This window comes from Cygnus atratus, chromosome Z (genome assembly GCF_013377495.2).
Source record: "Cygnus atratus isolate AKBS03 ecotype Queensland, Australia chromosome Z, CAtr_DNAZoo_HiC_assembly, whole genome shotgun sequence".
NCBI classification, from domain to species: Eukaryota; Metazoa; Chordata; class Aves; order Anseriformes; family Anatidae; genus Cygnus; species Cygnus atratus.
In genome coordinates this window covers 31,130,430-31,153,526 of record NC_066396.1, presented here as the reverse complement: position 1 = coordinate 31,153,526, position 23,097 = coordinate 31,130,430, and the positions used below count along the sequence as shown (strand labels likewise).

The following is a 23,097-nucleotide window of genomic DNA, read 5'->3' as shown; positions in this document are numbered from 1 at the left end:
CCTTGATCATCTTTGTAGAACCCCTCTGGAGCCACTCTAACAAATCTTGTGCTGGGGGCCCCAGACCTGGACACAGCACTCCAAGTGGGGCCTCACGAGGGCGGAGTAGAGGTGGACAATCACCTCCCTCCGCCTGCTGTTCACACCTCTGTTGATGCAGCCCAGGAAGCAGTTGGCCTTCTGGGCTGCAAATGCACACTGCCAGCATATGTCGAGCCTTTTCATACATCAGAACCCCCAAGTCCTTCTCTTCAGGGCTGCTCTCAGTGAGTTCTTCACCTAGTCTGTACTCATGTCTGGCATTGCCCTGGCTCAGGTGCAGCACCCTGCACTTGGACTTGTTGAACCTCATTAGGTTCTCATGCGCCCATTTCTCAAGCTTGTCCAGGTCCCTTTGGATGGCATCCCTTCCTTCTGTTGTATCAACTGCACCACTCAGCTTGGTGTCATCTGCAAATCTGCTGAGGGTGTACTCGATCCCATTGTCTGTGTTGTTGATAAAGACATAAATAGTACCAGTCCAAGGACAGACCCCTAATATACACCACTCGTCACCGCCCTCCACTTGGACATAAAGCCATTGACCACCAAAATGATGTGATTTGTCTTTAGTGGATTTATTTTTTTCAGCAGTTTTTTACCTATTGTGTAATCTGAAATAATTGTGATGTCTTTGTATAATCTGGAAAGACAGAAAAGACAAAATGATCCTAAGCATAATAATAATAATAAACCATTCTGTTGTCCTATAACTGTTCAAAATATTCACACAAATGATTAGAAGAGAATTTAGTTCTTTTTCTAGATGAATGGGAAATATTGCTGCTCAGCACTGACTTACAAGTGGAAGAAAAATAATGAAGCTTGTCTCTGGACAGTTCCACTGATCCCTTGACTTCAGGAGTACAAAATAAAGATAAAAATACTTCTTGGAAATGGAAAGCAGCCTTTCTTCACCTATACTTAAGAATAAAGAACACTAGAGTATTTTGCTGCTTTTGTGATAGTCAGGATCAAAAGTGAAAAAAGAATTTCAAATGAGTCATTCCATAATATTTTTTAAAGAAGAATCAAATTTAAATCTGCAAAGCTTCACTAAAAATAAGTTAATATAGGTGTTAAGGATTTACCAGAGAGAACAGATGGAAAGTTTTTGTAGCAAAACACTTTATGAAATTAGTAATTTGATCAGAAACATTCAAGTGTAATCTGAGCCTTGAACATGTAGATGTGATCAGATGCATGAGTGTAAAGTTTTTTAAATTTACTGTTATGTCTCATAATAGTTAATTATTCTGGTGCCCGGAATGATGATCTAGAGGATTGGTGTGGGCCAGAATGCTCAAGACATTTCCTTCTGACATTTCTATATTTAAATTCATTTTAACATTGCAAATGGTAGCTGCCTTACCCACTGTGAATCATTATTTTATCTTTTCACTGGATCAAATGCTCTTTCAGAAAGCATCTCATGTTTATAATTTAATGATTAAAGACTTGTATACCTGCATTTGTCTACTTCACACCTCAGTCTGATATACATGTATTCGCCTTCTCCACGCAGGAAGAGGGCTGAATCTGATTCTAGAAAGAGCAGCATACCCAACAGCAAGGAGGTCCCTTCTCACCATCCCACAGACCCAGTGGAGCTACGACGCCTTAATTTTCAAACTCCAGGTGAGAGACAATAATAGCTCACTGAGCTCTACGATCACACACTCTGGTTAGTGGTGCTGTTACAGAACAGAACAATTTTTAAAAATATATATATATTTTGGCCACTTATGATATTTTTCTACTATGTATTTCTCTGATATATTTGGAGGTAATTCTTTAATTTCTATTTAAAGAAAAATCCTGCATGAACAAAATTATTGTTTTGTAGAAAAGATCCAAAAGTCACATATGTTGTGTGGATGTGTTTTATATACTAAAAGTACAAGTTAAACCTAAAAACATTAGAAAAATATTGGGAAATATACATCCCCCTATTTATTAACTAGATACTTATAGTTAGTTCTTGTAATTAAGCTTCCCTTATATCTACTACATTATCAAGTAATTGATCAATATCACTGGAGGTTTTACTGTATTGCAAATGCAAAACAAACAAACAAACAAAAAAAAATAGAGAAATAGTCTTGTCTCTTAAATTCAGGCTATATTAGGGTCAAAGAGTCATAGAGGTCAAATTAATATGGCAGTAGTTCTGAAAGGTAGAAGTAACACACTTGAATTCTTTATTACCCATTTAATTATTTTATTTATGAAGCATTGTTTTATTAAAGTTTTTTTGGTTGATAGTTAAGAAATACAGAGAGAAATACTTTAAATAATATTGATTTTTTATTGTCATTTTATGAGTAAATGTTTTTTAAATTACCTTTGTTTTGATCATGCTGTATTCCAGTAGTCTTGTTTTCTGTTACCATATGATTGCACACAGTCCTGATCTGATGCTAATTACTTATCAAATCTTCCTGAGCATTGTGTTTGTCAGATTTATTACATTTAGTACAATAATAACAATAATGGATTCAAGCTCATAAAGACAGGCAATTAAGTACTTGAGATGTTAAGAGACTAGCTGAAGAAGCAGACACACTAAATATTACGAAAGGGTTAACTGAACTGTCAAATCTCCTTTCTCATATTTAAAAGAATGTCTGCATTAAGATAGTTGTGCCCTAGCAGGAGTACATCTACAGAACAATGAAGAAGGGGCTAAAGACCCAACATCCTTACTGCATATGTCAGAGGTAAAAAGTAAGTGTTTTGAGGCTTGAGGCTTGCCCCAGACTTGCCTAAATCTGTTTTATTACAGTGAATGCTCATCAGCTGCTGAGACACGAGGTGTGTTTTGGGAGTGCATCTTCTTGTTGAGTTTCATCTGAATGTGGGAATCTTGTTGATGTGCTCTGGGACCTCTCCACTATATGAACCTTAATGCAGTAAATGGAAATGATTGAATGCTTTGCTGATTTGCAATTGTGATTCTGAGACTGCAACATTAATGTAGACTTATTCTCATGAAGTGAAGGTTTCAGACCTTATCCAGCACCTTCACACAAAGTTTTAAAGGTTTTTAAATAGGTAGACATGTATATACAAATCTTTGAAACATGAACAGAAAAATATTGGTTTTTACATTTTAGTTTATATCTAAAACAAGTCATTAGCTGTATGCACATATACACTAGGTAGAGTGGATATCGGAATTACTAGGTATATAAGCAACATTTTCTGATGTTTGTGTAAAGTTTTACTGATCCATTAAGTATTGGTTATATAGTAAAATAAAATATGATTAGAAAAAAAATTCTGGTAATTCTTAATAACTTTACATTTAAAATTAATTAGTTATAAATTCATACCAAAAATGTAAAATTAATAAGAACTGGCAGAATTTGTGGCACTTGCAGACACTGCAGTTCCACCTCACTGGTCCAAAAAGAACTAGAGAGGAGTAAAAGTGTACTTTTCCTTGCAGCTTTGTAATTTATCTGGGAAGTTGGCAGTTTTCTGTGAAGCTAGTTAGGCAGAACATCTGCAATCCATTTCTATTATAAGATCCCTTTCTTTGCTGTAAATCTTTTTCACAAAATGGAGGATTCAAATTACTAGAAAAAAAATATAGAACAGAAGTCAAATTATGATCTTTTTTTCTAGGAACCCTAGGTGCAGATCAGTCCAATAAGATATTCAGGATGCAACCAAATATCAAAGATACTACCCCAGGAGGTTTATCTTGCTGTGTAACACTTGCTAATTAGCTTGTCCTTAATATGAAATCTGAGCTGCAGTAAAGTCAACCTACAGTTCCTATGGCAGCAGAAGCGGAATTTCACTTAACTTACAACACCTTCAATTAGGGCTACCATTTCATTTAAATCTGCTTGAATTTAACTCAGAAATTTAGATACTGCTTAAATAATTATCCAACTCCATACGCTAACACATCATCAAGTGACATGGAGGACAAAGCTTTTCCAAGACGAACACAGAGGAAATATAGAAAGGCTGTATATTCAGGACACAAGTTTCTTGTTGTTGTTTTTATTATTGTTGTTCTTTCACTTTCATAGCTGTGTTGTTGTTGTTTTCTTTCTATTGGGTAGCAGAAACATGTAGGGTACTTTTGGAGCAACGCAGGCAGCTGAGAGAAGGAGATGGTACTGATGTTATGTGATGGATTTCTTTTAACAAGACGTCTCAAATCACCCTCATACAATGGCTTTATTAACTCTGCAAGATACTGCCTTTTATGAACACTGAATACAGATAAAATAAATGACAGAGTACATTATAATAATACAAATAAATGACATGTACATTAATAATCAGCATCTGTCAAGTCAGTACAGCTGCCTCAGGACTGATGATTTGATTTCATTATTATGATGATTATTTATTTAGCTTATGGAACATCCACAGTTTTTTTGGATCTTTTCAAGCGCACTATTTTCTTCCAGTAAAGAAACAACAACAGCACAAAAAAAGAGCTTATGATGAATACATAATGTGAAGAAGTATTAAAAAAGAACATTTTAAATTACATTAGCAATTATTTAGGACAAGAGGAATGGCAAGTTGTGCCCGGGAAGATTCAGTTTGGAAATTAAGATAAATTTCTTCTCAAAAAGAGTAGTTAGGCATTGGAATGGGTTGCCTAGGGAAGTCACCATCCGAAGGAAAGGATGGATGTGGTTTAAGGAAAGGTTGGATGTGGTACTTAGGGACATGGTTTAGTGGGTAATACTGGTGGTAGGGGGGCGGTTGGACCAGATGATCTTGAACGTCTTTTCCAACCTTTATGATTCTATGATATTTAGATTGCCACTTCTCAATGGGAGAGGTGAATGACACACATTTATAAAAGTCAGCTTTAATCCTCTAAAAGATTTCTAAACAGCCTCTTTCCAAAAATACTAGAAATTGCATATTTTGTTTAAGGAAAAGAGAATCAGATCTGACTGTCAAAATAATTTGAAAATTAGTCCCATGTGTTAAATTTGAATTTCTAACCAGGAGTACAAAATAGTCCTAGGTGGTTGGGTTGTTGGGCATAACTTTTTGAAAGAATTTACCAGGAAGCAATATTTTATCTTTGGTGATGTCAGTGCAGTGATTTTGGCAAATGTTATGCTTTACTGGTCATAAAATTGTCAAATCAGCATGAAGATGTGATAAAAATCCATTTTCTAAACTACCATCACAGTAAATGTCTTTCTTTCCTATCACTATTTTTTGTCTTCTCAATAAATAATTGTATTCCTCACTAATCTTTTACTTACCTAAGTAAGGTTTCTTATCTTACCCTGTTTATGAAGGCTCATATTCATCTCTGGCTTCACTCCTCAGTGAACAGAGTAGCTCCACAGAAAAATTTGACATTTTGTCTTGACATTTGAAATAGCCCATAGTTCTACATCTCAGAACAAGATCCCATGTCCCTATGTGTTATCCAGAAAATGTATATTTGTTAGATAAGCCCATATGCTATGGAGTGGGTCACATCTGTGCCAAGTTTTCATTGAGTAAATATGAAAATACCCAGTCTCACAGTGGCATAAGGGATTTCATTTATAATTTTGACATTCTTCTGGAATTAGAGTGGCTGAGGGAAAATCAGTAGCATTCTTCTCGTTCTACAAATTTCCTGTAAAATATGGGATTAATATCATTAACAGCTGTGCAAATTTTAAAAGTCTCTATGCCACATGGGTGGGCAAAGGTAGGGAAGAGATAATAATTAAGTCCTCATAAAAGATTTTATCAAATGAGGCAGCCCAGGTTTGTGTAAAGGAAAATATTAATGTTAAGTAGTTTGAGTGGGTTATGAGACCCAAGACTTGTGGAAAGACTTCAATCTGCCAATCAGCCAAAGAGCTGAACTGAGTCATTCCTGAAAAGTGACAGTTTTTTTCCTCATTTAAATTTATGTGTCACACGTATAAGTAATTTGCCTAACTGGGTGGCAATTAAACAATTATCTCATTATTTCTTATGAACCAAATAAGATGCTTTGAAATAGAAGAAAAATAAATAAAATTTGTACAGCTCCAAATTGAAGATTCTGCTTTTTCATTAGGTAAGTAAGTGCTCATGAAACTCAGTGAGTTCCTGAGCAGTTTATACTAACCTATTTTCAAGATAAGGCAGGGAGAGAATAAAACATCTCCATAGGAAAAAAAGTACAAGTAACAAAAGTGGAAAAAGTGATGTCTGGATTTTGTTACCTGTTCTGCAAGTTAGCAGGAAAGTTCTTCCCTTACTTTATGTACACATTTTCTGTTTTTGAGTATCATGACAATGCTCAAGGAAGAGCTGGGGTTTGTCTCCATGGCGAAAACAGACTGTAATGGCTTTCTCACAGTGAACTATCCTACATATATCCCGTGTGTATGTGAACTTGACTCACATGAAGATTTTAAGCACCTTAATTTTGGCTTTCAAGTGCAAATAACAGTTCTCTAACATCCCACTTGATTGCTGTCTAACATAGAGGCAATAAAAATCTGCTTAGCAGGGAAAGAGAGTTGAAGGTTCTGCTACTCACAAGAGAGGTTTTTTTATTATTATAATTTTTATTTTTCCTGGATTTTAGCCAATGTTTTTGCAACAGGCTATTGTCTTAAGTAATTTTTAGATCAGGGCTGAGAACTAGGCCTCTCCGTTTCTCAGTGTAGAGACCTTTTACAGCTCATTCAGAGCTGGGGGTTCTTCTGTGAGCACCTAGGTCTGCTTGTTATATCTAATTCTGATATACTATTAGTTTCATTCCAGAATAATTAATCCATTTTAGAATAACATACATTGTTCTGGAATAAAAGGGTTTTTATATTGGGGTAAAAGGGGTATAATATTGCAGTATTATATGCACATGAGTAACTATTTTAGATTAGATATTACAGAACAACGTATTTCTCTAAAGCTAATCTTACAAATTTAGCTTTGTACACAAGATGTAAGTTCACTCTGTGAGTTAACAGTAGCCATTTTAAAAAGAATTTTTAAAGTAACATTGATTAATCAAATATACTGAAGGCATCCTGGGTAAATTTTCATGACCCTGGGTCACCCTTCATATTTTCCATTTCCCATGTCCAGATGTTGCATATGTATTTCTATGTTTCTGATAAGAAAAATTGTCAGTGACTGTACCAAGTATTACTGATTCCTTCCTTTTTCAATAATAGGCCAACATCTTAATCAACATAGATGGAAGGTATTCTGTGTCACTGAATAAAAATGAGTATGTAATAAATGAGTCTTTAAAATTCCCAAGTATTAATTTGATATAGACCTTTAATATAACTTATTTCATAAAGAAGTATCTGTGAACATTATATGTGAACATTTTCAATTCATCTGGATTGTGTTTTGTATGCTAGCAGCTGTGCACTGTATTTCTTTCTTAACTCATTTCTTATTTATTGTGGACATGTCAACCTACATGTCCAAATTTATAAATAAATGCATGTTTCACACATGTTTTTAAAAGTCCTTGACATAAAACTGTGATAGTAAACAAAATCCTAATTTAACATACTAATGACAAGGCCAAAACACCCACTTGTTTCAGTGGGGTACAGGAGTACACTTAGCAGATTTAAAGCCTGGATAAAGTATGCAGGTAAATTCTGACCTTACTTTCTCAGTTATGCCTTGAAATTGTGGCACATACGGCATCCCAAGTTCTTTAGGTCTGGATTAGCCAGAAAATATTTCTACACTGTAACGCATTTTAATTTTATGGTTTAATGCCAGGCTGGATAAGATCATTTACATCTGACAATCTTCTGCCAAATCTAGGGGGAAAAAAAGAAAAAAAAAACACATTATGAATACAATTTCAGCTTCCTTTTGCATGTATGGTGTGGTTGTTTTTGTTGTTGTTGTTTGTTCCGTTTTGTTTTTCTCCTGCTTGATTTTTCAGTGTTTCTGTCTCTTTCTTACTTGAAGGAAAGATTTAAAGCATACATTTGTCATACTGTTTCTTTTGACTTACTAGCATCTCAGAGAGTCTGTTCTAATTTAGCTCTATTTTGTCTTATTTTTTTAGAGTTTTCATTGCATACGTTGATTAATGTCAAAGTGTGCCAGCAAATAAGTGCATTTTGTTATATGTAATCACAAAAAATGAGTGTTTAGCTGTGCTTTTGTTGTTGTTATTGTTTTTTTTTATTTATTTTTATTTTTATTGAGTCAAGTTCTACATCTGTTCGCATGCAACTGACATCAAATTCAGCAGGAGCTTCATGCTTTTACATGAGATAGGATGAGGTCTTAACATATTCGTACATAGTGTATTCTGCTATGATGATTGTTATATTTTGTAGACTGATTACATAATAAAAGTTCTCCAGCAATTCATAAAAAAGTATTTAATGAGTACCATCTCAGTAGAGCACGCTTTGCGTATGATTTGAAAAAAAGTTCACAAGTGTTCAAATGTAAGTTTCTAAAATGAATCCTAGAGAAAAGAGGTTATATGTAGCCAAAATTTGGCAATTTCAGAAGTTGCAAATAGTTTTTTTTTTTCTTTTTCTTGGAAATATTTATGTCAAGTTTCATTTTGCACAAAATGTTTAATATGAAATCTCCCTTTAGGAATGTCAATTGACATCAACATTGACAAAAATCATTAAAAAAAAAAAAAAGTTTAAAGAAGACTGTGTGGTCAGCAACTTTTTCAAAAAATAAATATCCTTCACAGTAAACAAATTATTGGGATTTGTGCTCATGATGCTGATCATTTAGTCAGGTTCATCATGTATACAGCAATTCTCATTCTCTTTGGTTTTATGTCCTTTGTGCTTACAGTTGGGTAATTGGACCATTAGACATTTTAGTTTAGTTTCCGGACTGTTTTGTGCATGTCTGAAGTGCCTGTATGTACGAGATTGATTGATTATGGTGATATACTGCTGTTACTAATTTGTTTCCCATTTCCAATTGGCTTTTACTTTTTACAGCTTTGAGCAGTAATTCAGTCCCCTACGCCTCCCTGATTGGCTCTGTGTCCTCCCTCTCTAGCCAAACTACCACTCAGTCCTTATATGATAATAACTCTCTCCCACGATTCGCTCGAAAAGGTCTAAACATCTTTGTCTCTATTATTTTCTCGGTTTAAGCACTGTTTTAGATGTACATCAGTCCACCTCCATTTCTGGATCAATCTAGAGTTCTCTTGTGCCTTTTCACTCACATATTTTCCATGGGGGTGCTTGATCTGGATCAAACAGTTTAATTTTTAGATGACTGTCACCCACACTCTTATTATGAGAATAGCCAATTTCTTTTAAGCAAAATTTCTAACAAAATGGGAGACAACTAGAACTGATTCACATAAATCAAGTATTGTAGACTAATTTGTTAATTGAAATTCTAATAAATCTTGCTATTATATCTGAATATTCTGTTAGTTATTCTGTTAGTTGACTGGCAATTTGCTTTAATGTCTACGTTAAATACTGTCTCACCATCACATATGTACTATGAAGGTAATATATAAATATATATTTATAGGGTCAGCTGAATTAGGAGCAGCGCTGCAGGATATTATTAACACGATGCCTGAAAATGTAAAAAAAAAAAAAAAATTAAAGTAGAATTAAAAAAAAAAAGCGGAAGGAAAAACATTCTAAAGTGTGACTGTGTTGTAACCACATGGTCATTTTCAGCTACTTTATGGGAAATGCAAGTTAATTGTCTTAGGCATGCTCTTGAAATTCACAGTGACAAGCAAACAGCATTGTGCAACATGGCTTCCAGCTTGAGCCCCCTTGAGTCATCACTGTTTTTCTTTTTTAATTTCAAGAGATTTTGGGGTTCACTAGCTTAATTTTTCTAGCCAGCTCTGATTTCTTCCCTGAAACAATTGAAAACTCTCTTCATTTAAGGATGAAGAGGAGAATGTAAGCGGTTTGGAGAAGGGTCACGGAGACCGACTGAAACAATTATGTTCGCAAAATATTGCCTGGCAAATCTTCAGCTGGCAGATTGTGCTAGTTGGCCCCACATCTCTTCTGTCTTTCTTTTGCCTTGCTGTCCCTGTATTCCTTTCCTCACCCCTCTCTATCTCTGATTCGCAGCTCTTACTCTTCTTTTCCACTTAGTATCTTCATTAGTAGACAAAGATGTTTACACCTGAAGTAGATTGTAGGTATTTTTGGGGGTTGATAAATGGGGTTTTAGATTAAACATGTTTTAAGGTACTAGTGCAGTCAGTATGTGTGTCCAACCAAACTGTACAACCCCTGCTTCTACAATCTGCTACTAGTGAAAACATTTTTGAAGCTATAATTGTCTGATGTCCAATCTTCTCTTCAGTGACTGTTGTCTAAAAGCAATGGTGCATGTAATTCTAGTCATTCATAGTTGCATGTGAATGTCAGTCACCTCAAAATTTCATAAAATATTTAAGTATTTCTAATTTAGTCAGAATGTGTAGTCAGTCTTCTAGACCTTGATACATTGTTATTAATTCTCAAGCGATCCATTTCTTTTTTCTTTTTCTTTTTTTCTTTTTTTTTAATTAACTCTATAAGTTAGTTTTCTGTTGGTTTGAGTTTTGTTTTGTTTTGTTTTGTTTTGTTTTGTTTTTTACCATTTCCTTTGCAGGTTCAGGTGTCTCCGGTTACCTTGGTAACCTTCATTCTTCAAGTTCGTTTTTCTTGATTATGCATAAGTCACTTTGCTTTCTGTCAAAATACTATTCTTTCCCCTTTAGGGCTTTTCAATGTCTGTTTCTCAGCTCACCTTTCCTCATCTAATTCAATGCAGTTTCCATTTCATACAGTCCAGCAGAAGAAGTTTGAAATGACATTAAGAGTCATTACTCAAAGCAGAGGTCGACATCAGGTCTAACTGTCTCATTTTTCCATGCCTATCTAACCTCATTGTCTCATCTCAGAGTAACTCTTTCCTTTACACTAGGATTGTTAACTTTGGGAATATGCTTGGTGACTTCTTTTAATTTGGCTTCAGAGCTCATTTATCCAGAGCATGTTGTGCTTTGAGTAACCAAACTATTTGCCTGCTTCTCTCACATTTGACATCTTTACTACTTACACATTTCTAGCCATTCTAACTACTGCATTTTCTAAATTTTACTATGATGCCATCAATGTAGTTTATTTTAAATTTGGTTCTTTTTTCCTGTGCAACAGGTATGGCCAGTCACCCTCCAATACCTATCTTGGAACTTGCAGATCACATTGAAAGACTGAAAGCAAATGACAATTTGAAGTTCTCACAGGAGTATGAGGTAATTTGCCCCATTTTCTTATCATTCAAATTATCAAAAATGTCATGCTTTCTATTTCTCTAGATTTACTGCTGGTATGTATTCACCCTGGTGGTGCCATTTTTATATGATAAAACCATGTTAAAATATGTCCTCTGTGTAGATGAACTACATTGGCAAGGTGGCTCCTTTGCTTCTAACGTGTTCTTTTTATAAGGATCTGTGTCAAGCAGATTCCATGTGCACATGCTTGAAGCAGTGTCCTGCCAATAATACTACATTGATAATCTGTGAATGGTGCTCTGTAAGAGTGGGAAGGAACAGATTAATCATTTACAAACCATATTGCCAGTAGTCTATGAATTACACCTCCCAGGACAGGGATTGTTACTGTGGGGAGCGATAGCTTCTTATGTCAATAATTTGTTGCTAAAGGAACTTGGAGAGCTATCCATTAAATAGATCCCTAACTGGTTCTTCAACACCAATAAGGCTTATCATGTCAAAAATCTATGGACAAAGTATACACTGGATGATTAGGAAAATCATGCTTCTTCAGAGCAGCTATGGGCTGTCCTGTCTGTTATCCAATGATTAACAGCTCCCAGAGAGATCACTGACACAGTATTTTCTTTATTGTGTCACTGATCCTTGCTTAAAAGTCCTCAAGATTTTGTTGTCACAGTGGAGTAATAACACATTATTCTCATTTTAACTGCACATTTCTTGTATTTGAAGGTTCCTATAAACAGACAGTGCAATAAGCAAACAAACAAACAAAAAACTGAGAAAGACTTTCATGTGTTAGTTCCACATTAACATGTACAGAGATTCTGTAAATATCTAATGTATTTAAAGCCTTGACAGGAAATATTATAAATGAATACTTAATATTGTAGAAGAGAACTAAAGTCACTTATCATTTTATTGAATGCTGTTCAAAAGACTTTAAGATTGCTCCAAAAAAAATCTTCTTAGATATCAAAAGGAATATATAGACTCCACAATTAATGAAATGAAATTTCTTTCGAGAATCTCAGGGTTGCTGTTTACTGTTGCAATTACACACACACACACACAAAAAAAAAAAAAAAGAAAGAGTATCTTTTCACATTTCTGCATGTAAATGTATTCTTAAGTATGAAGACTGTAATACTTTCTATAATAAAGAATTGGACAGGGAAATTAATGCAACAGTATTTACCATAAAAATGCTAATATTTGCTACAAATTTTACAATCATTTCTTGTTGTAATATAGGCAAATTAATTGGAATAACTCTGTAGGAAATTCCATCTAATAAATAAAAAATGCCATTACATGTCATATAATGGAGTATAGTTTCCATTAAAATATACAATGCACCTTGAAGAGGAGTCTCAGGGGAGATCTTATTGCTCTCTACAAATACATGAAAGAAATGTATGGGGAGCTGCGGGTTAGCCTCTTCTCACGGGTAACTAGTGATAACAGGTCTCTTCTCACAGGTAACTAGAGGAAATGGCCTCAAGTTGCACCAGGGGAGGTTTAGGTTAGAAATTTGGAGCCATTTCTTCTCAGAAAGAGTGGTTAGGCATTGGAACGGGTTGCCCTGGGAAGTGGTGGCATCAACGTCCCTTCAGGTGTTCAAGGAAAGGTTGGACATGGTTCAAGGAAAGGTTGGACATGGTTTAGTGGATGACATTGTTAGTAGGGTAGTGGTTGGACTAGATGATCTTGAAAGTCTCTTCCAACCTTAATGATTCTATTCTATTCTATTCTATTCTATTCTATTCTATTCTATTCTATTCTATTCTATTCTATTCTATTCTATTCTTCATTTACTGTATGTGACGCATGTTGTGAACATGACATGGTTCTTCTTATGTTGTAGTAAGTAAAAGAAGTAGAAGAAGTAAAAGCCTTGGTGTTTGGTATTTCTATACTATTTAAATCATTAAAATCATCTTGAGAATGTAATTGTAATCATTTACAAGCAGTTTTGTGAAGATATGTTAATTTACTGAAAACTTAGTATATATACCTTAAGAACTTTTACCATTTGGCATATACAGCTCAGATTTCACATTCTGTATTTATTTACTTATATATTTTGGCAAAACATACCATCTGGGATAGAGCAATCAGACACTGAATATTAAAATGTGGCCAACTATAAGTCAACATCAAGCTTCATTCACGTTGGTTGCCCCAATGGACAGTCAAAAATTACCTTTAAAATACCAGCTTTAGAGAAGCCACTTTATTTCCAGCTACTGCAATGTTCACACATTTTGAAGCAGAATTACTGAAAAACACTGCTATTTAATTTCATGGTCTAGTCTAGGAAGTGGACAAAGGTTGCAGTTTGGTGATCACTGTAAGTCATCTCCCTGTCTTGGCTGTGCATTCCTGTTGTCTCTCTTGTGCCAATCCTGGCACTTGTGTATGTGCAGCTGTTCAAGGATTATCTCAGGAAATAGATTTAGCTGAGAACTAATTGTTTTATTTTTCTTTGCTGTTTTTAGTTGGATCAATTCCCTGAATGAGCTAACCACATGGCTGCATGAGCTCTAGTGCCAGCACAAGGGAGATGGTGGGAACATTTGTGGTTGAGGACTGGGACCTTGTCTTTCCTCACTGATGTCCCTTAAAAGCAACTGTCAGATTCTCAGGTAGAGATGGGTACAGACAGTAACAATTCAGCTATTGTCACTTCAGATTAAGTTTGAACTGATGACACAGAAGGAAAAAAGATTTTTTCATCATCAGGAGTTAAAGGCAAGGATATAGATGTAGCAGAATATAAGATGTAGCAGGAAACCACTGACTTCTGTCAATAATAATAAAGTACTTCATTTAATTCCCATTTGAGGAAACAAACATTTTTTGTAGGTGATACACATATATTTTTAAGTATATGTAAATATGTAATGCCCTTTTTTCATTACTTTTTTTTTTTTAATGGAATTTCTTACATTGCATTGATGAAATTCTAAAATAGACTGATTGTACAACATGACTATTAAGGCAACTTCGTGATATCATAAAATAAAGTATACACGTACAGTTTCCTGATGAACACTCACTTCTCATCCAGCTTGTAGAATTTCTATTTCTTTGTAATGGTTAGCTCCATGACAAATGGTCTTGCTCTTGTTGCATCCTCTTCCCTTTGCCAAGAATTTCTGATAAAAATTGCATGCAAGTTTTTTTTTCTCCACATCTTCTTCTGCCTTATACCTTCCCAGCCTGTTCCTGCTTTGTCTTCAGACAGACGAAAAACCTCTCTTCACTACTTTCACCAGAAACAACAAAAAATTATCTCTGAGAAGGCACATGTCTACATATGATCTCCTCTGCTTCCCCTCTATCCTCATTTTCCAATGAAATTCCCTAACTTCCTTGCACCCTCTCAGGGAAGGTGAAGAGGCCTTCTTTAGAGACCTAGATCATGAGAGGAGACAGGATTGATTTCTTCAAACAATCCCATACTCAATTTACTTGTCTCCATTCATCTGACAAAGCTTCGCAAAAGCTTTCTCCTCTCCTCTCCTCTCCTCTCCTCTCCTCTCCTCTCCTCTCCTCTCCTCTCCTCTCCTCTCCTCTCCTCTCCTCTCCTCTCCTCTCCTCTCCTCTCCTCTCCTCTCCTCTCCTCTCCTCTCCTCTCCTCTCCTCTCCTCTCCTCTCCTCTCCTCTCCTCTCCTCTCCGCCCCTTGGCAGCTTTGATGTCATTGATGGGAGTAGTTTCTACTTCTATAAATCTTCAGAAACATTTCACAGTATCTCATTCAGGGATCCTCTTACTTAACCCAGGTCTTAAAAGGGAATTTGATGAGAACAGCAGACATCTGTCTTTATACTTTTGTGATTACTCTTCTGATACTTTTTCTGATACCTTGAATACCAGATTCATGGGAGAACAAAGGCTAAGCCCTAAAGACTATGACTATTATAAGATTTAAATAAGCTTATAATTAACCTGTTGGATAAAGTGGTTTTGTAGTTTTAGCATAGTTAGTGCTATATCCTCTTCTCAATAAAGTTCATTTCTATTTAAAAATGTTTTTTCTATAATACTTCTTTAATTGGTGTTAGCTTGCAATGTCCTAGCCTTAGCAAAATGTTAGTTTGCCTTGCTACCACAACATACCCTTTATGTCACATATTTCTTTTGTATTCCTTAATTTAAAGACAGGATTCTCAACCTTATCTGGTTATTTTAAAGCTTTTTCCAGTTTTGGCAGTTTCAGTGGGATTTTAATGCAATGTAAGGCTCCATATGGACTTGACAGCAGCTAAGCAGAAAGCTTTATTCATAAGAAACTGACCTTTATATCATAACTCCTTCTTAACTTAGGCTTCAGAGTTTAAGAATAAAAAATGGTCATGGAGATAGACTGAATCAGAATATTAAGATGCTTCCTATTTTATGTAATACACAAGATACATCGGTAAAGTGATTTCCTCCTGTCACACAGAACAGAAAATCTATTCTTCCTCCAAAGCAGATTCTTGGGTCTTGCATAAAATACTTTCATATTTATTATCTGGGATCATTCCTTTATACCCTTAAGGAAGTAGATGCAAATTTTCAAAATTTTATATATCATATTATATTTTATATATATATAATATATATAATTTTTTTTCTTTTTTTTTTTTTTTTTGGTGGGGGTGGTGGTGTAGTACCCTATGTCTGACAGCTCCTGAAGTTCAGTGATGACAGCTGCAGCAAAACCAGACCATTACTTTTAATGAAAGCTGAGCAGAGTCTAAACTCAGGTTATACCAACACCACTTTGTGGAGCACAGACCTAGAAAACCAAAGAGGGTTAACATGTGCTCTCCAGGATCTCAGACAGCTTTGTCCTAAATGTTGTAAAGTGAACATTGTAACAGAAAAATTGCAATATTGGACTCTTTATGTTATTGCATGATTTAGAGTATATGTGTGCATGTATGTATGCTGGTTAACTAATATTATGAGAAATTGTATATTATTGTACCGTTTTCTACAGCAGGGGGTAAATTACAGCCAGTATTTAACACTGAGTATTGGGAAAAATGACGAAAAATGTATTTTGACTCTGTTCCACACTGCCATGCCATTTAAAGTTTCACTGTAGCTTTTCAGTATCAGTGGGTAGGATCTGTGATGAGAAGACAATTTACTGAATGTGGTACATTTATCTTTTTGTATTTTACACTGCAACAGGGTAATGACTGGACACTAAAACACAGTACGTTTTATACAGAGGAAGCAAATATAAAACTTACTAATATAAAACACTTTACAAATCCATGAATAACAAATAACCTGCTGAATGAATCTGTATCAAAGTAACAGCTGCACTTAACTGCCATATCATTGCAGATAATACTGACTCATGCAAAAATCAATTCCTTCTCATTAAATAAATAAATAAATAAAACTGTTATTTTTCTTTACAATAGCTTTCTCTTTTCTAATATTATAAACAACATTTATTGGTATTCTATAACTTTACTTTCATAGGTTGTGCTCCATTTACTGAGAAAGAATTAGTGTAGTCAGTGAACAATGAAAAATTGTTTGTCTTCCTATTAGTAACGCATACACTATTCACAAAGGTTATTTGCTGCTTATTTCCACCTTCGGTAGTATCTGAGCCAGTAGGATATTTAAGACTGAAAATTTCAAAGACATAATGCCGGAACCTGAAATGTCAATAGTTAAGATTAATAGTAGGGTATTACATCCTTACTTGGTGCTGTGAATGCCTCTTCTGAATAACATCATTTACTTATGCTTATGTAATTAAAAGAATATTCAGATACAAGAATGCCATTGTTAGCATACTAGGATACTAGATTTTGGAATGATACCTAATGCTATTTTGACAAGGAATTCCATGGAGATTGTATAAAAAGCCAAATAACTGCAAAAAATGTCACTTTTATTTTGCTCGACTGAAAACACAGTAGGAAGACAAAGATGGTCCATTCCTTATACCAAGAAAAATCATTCAAGAATGTAGTATATTGGGTCATTGTAAGTAAATTGGAGTTTTGTGTTTCTGTGTTGTTTTCAGAAAGATTCTTTTGAAATATTTTAGGGAGTTTACGGAGGGAAATGGAGAAATCAGTGGAGAAGCCCTTTAAGATAGATGCTTCTGCTGGCAATTATGGATATTTCTAAACATTTTGGTAGCAGTTCTTATAGTCGTGCCATGCTGCACAAAATAAGTATCCTTACTTCTTTCACACACACACACAAATAAAAATAAAAATGTTGAGAGTGTTTTAAAATACACTAAAATTTTAAAACAGCACCAGCATTTCCTATGAGACTGGTAAAAAGTTTAATGTTAAATTGCTTTATTTCATGAACTATATCAAAACAGAACAAGAGGATGTATTAATCAAAGAAATATTTAAACTAAGGTAGGTTTTTCATTCCTCTTCTGTTCCTGGTATTTATTTCCCACCTGAGGAGGAGAGTAATCCTTTGTTTTCAGCACACAGTTATTTCTACAGACAAAGGATTTTAATTACATATGGGAAATAAACTGATTACTCTTAAGATGGGAGACAAAAAAAAAATACAAAACAAGTTCTAAAAAAGCTGTTTTCTAAGGCTTTTTATGTAAAAGAGACTGTCCTTCAAAATGAATAAATTTTCAAATAATGAGTGTTTTTCTACTTAAGTATACTTTAGTAATAAACAAATATACATGCTCTGATCCCACTGGAATCAGGTTTATGTGATCTCATTTGGTTATAGAATTATTAGCTTGATATTGAAGAGGAAATGTCTTCATTCTTGAGAATCTGGCAAAAGCTTTAGCTGTGTTTCTATCTGCTCTTGAACAGTTCAGTCACTTTCCTTTGAGAGTCAACAGGAAATCACTCATCTGTGTATTTCCAACTCAATTTCTAGAACCAAGATACAACCTCATATCTGAGTTTAAAAAAAAAAAAAAAAAGATTTACTCATAAAAAAAAAAAAAGTGGGTTTGTCCCTCATATCACCTGGGAATGGCAGCCTATACAGTATCATGTGAAAAACTCTGCCTTAGAAGGAAAATGTGAGTCGACTGGCTAGCTGCCATAATGGTCTATTAATGTTCATACATTTAGCAGTTATGTTTTGGTAATACAGTATGTAATTCTCATTCTATTAGCAAGTTTCCTGCATAATAGAATAGTATATTATTATAGATTCATTAGCTATGATATGAAATTCTTAGCACAGTCACTGACATTGGTAAAAGACGGTCAAACTGTTCATTTTTATGGGTAGTTGACTACTTTCTTCAATTGTGCAGAGTCTATCTGCATTGACATCCTCTTAAATTTGTGTTTTTCATTCTTTTTCTTGCTAGTCTTAGATTTCTTTTTGACACTGTGCTTTTCGATGACCTAATTTGGGCCTCAAGCATAGCACCTGCAGTGCTGAGAAATTCTCTACGTATCATGCTTTCTTTTCCTTCTGAGTATGTGAAACCTCCACAGTAACTAACAATGTCCACCCCCCTTCTTTTGCTGGTTTAGCAACCCTTAGTAGAGCATTGTTCTGTGGCAGCCAGGAATACATCAGTTTACACCAGGAAGTTTGGCATTTTGTCATTCTCATTCCTTACCCAGTACTGCACCAGGATATACTCCTGGGAGACTCACAGTGACAGCAAGGAACATTTGCCTCTAGTTTAAGTAGCCTAAGGGAAATCTTCACTGTGAGCAAGTACAGACATTGGTTGGGAGAGTCGTTTAAAATTCTTTCAAAAACACTTTGTTGTTACCATGGTTCATAGTGAAAGAACTATTTTGTGGATGATACATCATACTCGTACATTTGTGTTTTTTTTTTCCCCAGCAGCCAACCATTTAGAACACAATAGCTGAAAGATTAGTCAAAGCATGGGAGGGTAATAATGGTATTACGTTATTTCTTTTGCACAAAGAACCATACTCGTTGGTTATATTATGAAGAAATCCAGTTCTTTGTTAATGACAGCTTTATTGAAGACAAGCTTTCAGAATGAATATACTAGAAATCCTATTAAAGTGCCATCCATTAAACCATTAAAGCACTCATTAAAACTGTTAATACAGACTTGTTATTCATGAGTTATTGGTCTTTCACACTTCTGAAATGTGTCTGCCAATACCACTCTACTCTTTGTTCCAGTGTAACTACTAAATCTGAGGAAACATAGATTGACTTTCTTTTGCCAAAACAGAGCTTTATGGGAGGATAGTTAGGCCACAAAGTGGTTCAGATTGGTGGGAAAAGGAGGAAAGATTGAAGTTCAGGCCCATTTGCCCAGTTTTTATTAATGAATTAAATGATCTGGCTATACATCACACAAAGAAGTGACAGTGCTCATAGTAGAAGTATAGTATGCTGCCATGATGAACACATCATCATCTACATGTACAAATAGCTGACAGAAAGCTGCTGATTGTTTTTTTTTCTTGGTACAGAAAAAAGCTTTAGATCACTCATATATTAAGGAATGAAAAGGGGAAGAAGAATACAGAACAGTTTAAGTTAAGCTTTAATTATATAAACTTATTAATAATTTATAAATCCAATATGAATGCAATAGGTACATTATAGAATTGAAGTTCTTTCTCATTATGGGCAAAAATCTACTTAGACCATCATTTTCTAAGTGCAATTATAAACACAAAAATACATCATAAATGTTAAATGTTCAAGGATTTGTAATTTTGAATAGAGGAAATTGTACAGAATTTATGTGTGCAGAATTATGTGTGTCCAGAATATTCAGGCACTGTAGGTAAAAACATAAAGGATCAGGCAGAGTGTCTCTTTCAGTTATATATCCAGAAATAATGCACAGCAACATTGCCTCATTCTGGGGCAGCGGGCTGCTCTGTAACTAGAATATTTACGTATATACCTCACAAATATATATTCATAGTTAGTGTAGATTGCTTTTATTTAATAAATTGTTTATAGTATAATGCTTTTAAAATACTGTGAGCATCTTTAATTTATTTTGATATTACAGTGATTATGTTCTGCATTGTTACTAGAACTCTGAGCTAAATGCATACCACTTTCTATAATACTGAAAACTTGCGTAGCAAACATCCTGCACAAGTTTTCATATTCACCTCCATTCACTCAAAAAGGAAAAAAGGAAAATTCTTTCTAAGAATCACTATATAAATATGATAGCTTTGTAAAACTCTCAATAAAGTGCTTAAGATATGTTAAGCATAGTCACACAAGTTGGTAAGATTATGAACCCAAATATTATTGCTATTTTTTTTTCTAAATACACTTTTTGGTGAAAAAAAAATGTGGAAATGAGAAGAAATCAGATTCACTGAGAGTTAAAAAAAAAAAAAAAAAACAAAAAGAATTCCTTTTAAACTGTTACTAACACCCATAGCAGTACAATTCAAGTGAATCCTATCAAAACCACAAGTAAATTTTGTATAGCACCCATCATGCTCCCAAACTGTTAGTTTCTTCATTCTTCTTCTAAAAAGTCTAATTTAATTTCCTCTTGATGGAGAAGCTGCCTCACACTCTGCTCAGGTGAGGCAGTACATGAAGGCGAAGTGAGAATCTGAACCACCACAATCTGCTCAGTCAATCTCAGTCAAGTTACAAAGGAGAGCTCATCTAGGTCCAGTTCCAGAGTACTGTAATAAACCAAAACAAAATTCAGGAAAATTAACTAGTGAAATGTTATAAAAGTTAATTGAGTCTAGGGCTTTAGTAGGTATGATAAGATACTGAGCCTTGGTTTCCTAAACAGAAATGCTCAGCTATTCTGAGACCTACATCAGGAAGCCAGGCAAAATGATTTTTTTTAGAGTAATCTCAAGAAAGAAGCAAAGTAATTTTCTGAATATTAGTAAAATAAATTTTAAGATACATAAAGATGCATAAGAATTAAGCAGTTTTGTGGATAGACAAGTATTAATTATTAATCTAAGGAATAAATACTAGTAGATCAAATAAATTAATTTACCCCATGTCCATTGTCTGATAATACCTACTGTAACAGATTACAGGTCATATTTTTAATTTCTGTTAATATAAAATGTACTTGGAGCTGTTGTAACAGAACCTGGGACAAGTCAGTGTAAGTGATATAAAATCACAGAATCACAAAAGTAATGGCTTGACCCTGCAGTAGTAGTATGGAGCTTCTGACCTGTGCTTGATTGCTGGCCTACTGATGGAAAGTGAACACAGTGTTGGTGAAGAGACCCATCTAGGCATATCTTCTTGTTAGTGTTTTACAATTTAGAGCAAGTCAGCAGAGGGAACTGCCGATTGTTGCCAGAAGTAAAAGACATGAGCTGTAAAAATGAGCTGTGTATATATGTTGCTAAAACACTTCAAAGGTCTCTACTATTACAGAAAGGGAAAGTAAAACAATGTGTGATTCATCATGACTTCTCAGTGTTACGTGGCCTTTTATACAGACAGTACCAGAGCAGGCGTAAGCAGGTACCATCTGCCATTTACTCTGTATGTATATGTCAGCCACAGTGCAAACAATAGACCTGGAGTTCTCCTACAAGTGAAGCATGAAGGAATGCACAACAAATTTCAGTACATTAACTGCATTCTGGAGCATGAAAGAAGCAGAAAATAAACAGTGATTCTAGGACTAGTGAGTGTGTAAATAAGAGGTCATTAACATTTCCTAAATTTATCTACATTGCTCACTTACCTGTGAGTCAAGGAAATAAAAATCAACAGTCATTATATTCTCCCTGGTTCCCTGAGCAACATTGGTATCATTGGTATCATATTGGTCTGGCACCAAAATGAAAAAAAATAGACAGAAACAACATTATTTTTCTTCTGGAAAACTTCTTCAAGAACATTTGGAGTTTATTTAGTAAACAGGACACTGAATTGTTTGAACATGTGGACTTAGTAATAGAGCAAGAAAAAAAGAATATCTATCCCCCTTCTTCCCAGTGCTTTTAAGATTTCTGACATTATTAATTAATTTATTTATTTATTTATTTTCAGTCTCTGTTATATAAGTATTACCCATTTACAAAACTGAATGAAAAGAAAAAGTGAGGGATAGCATACCCTTGCCTTTCTGAAGAGAAGGCAATTACCTCAAATTTGAAAAAGTTGATTGGAAATTCAGATGCATAAAAACTGAATGTTTGATTGATTTAGTTTAAAATACTATATAATATGTTGCAAAGCATCCCAAAGTCAGTTTTCTTTCAAATGCAAAATATTTCCGTAGTAAAACTATAGGAGCATATGTTTTGTAACCTTTATAAATATAAGTATGTAGTCCTCAGCTAAAATTTTCAATTTTTTCTTCTCTTTCTCTTTTGAAGTCTATTGATCCTGGTCAGCAGTTTACATGGGAACACTCTAACCTGGAAGTAAACAAACCAAAGAATAGATATGCGAATGTAATTGCATATGACCATTCTCGTGTTCTACTCTCTGCAATAGAAGGTAAGGAGACCTTTAAAATTAAATTAAATAAATTCTAAAATCCATTGTAATACTAGCTCCTGATATCTTTGCATAGTAATATAAAGAAGTGTTAATTAAATTGCTTCCAGTAAATTCCTGTAATGACAGTTCTTTTCTTCTCAGTAATTCATTATGAAATTGCACTGAAATTGACACAGGGTCACATCTAGCACCAAATATGTCAGGTCTCTGCATGTATGCCAAGGTATTACCTAAAGTAAATTGTCATTGCTGTTTACTTGCACTAGTTCTGGAGAACAAATACATCAACAACTGTGCATGAATTAAGGTTTCTGTCTAGCAATAACATTATCGACATATCTGGTTATTGAGTTCCGGCTGCCAAATCCTTAATCTAGGAAAAAAATCTGTTCAA

General features: G+C 34.5%; 1 protein-coding gene across 1 annotated transcript in view; it reads left to right on the top strand.

The window, feature by feature from the left end:
* Positions 1-23,097, top strand: part of PTPRD (protein tyrosine phosphatase receptor type D) — a 420,315-nt gene that overhangs the window by 324,540 nt on the left and 72,678 nt on the right. Inside the window, 3 exon segments of the mRNA XM_035569749.2 lie at positions 1,565-1,677; positions 11,175-11,272; positions 22,577-22,700. Of these exon segments, the coding sequence (XP_035425642.1) occupies positions 1,565-1,677; positions 11,175-11,272; positions 22,577-22,700 (335 nt within the window).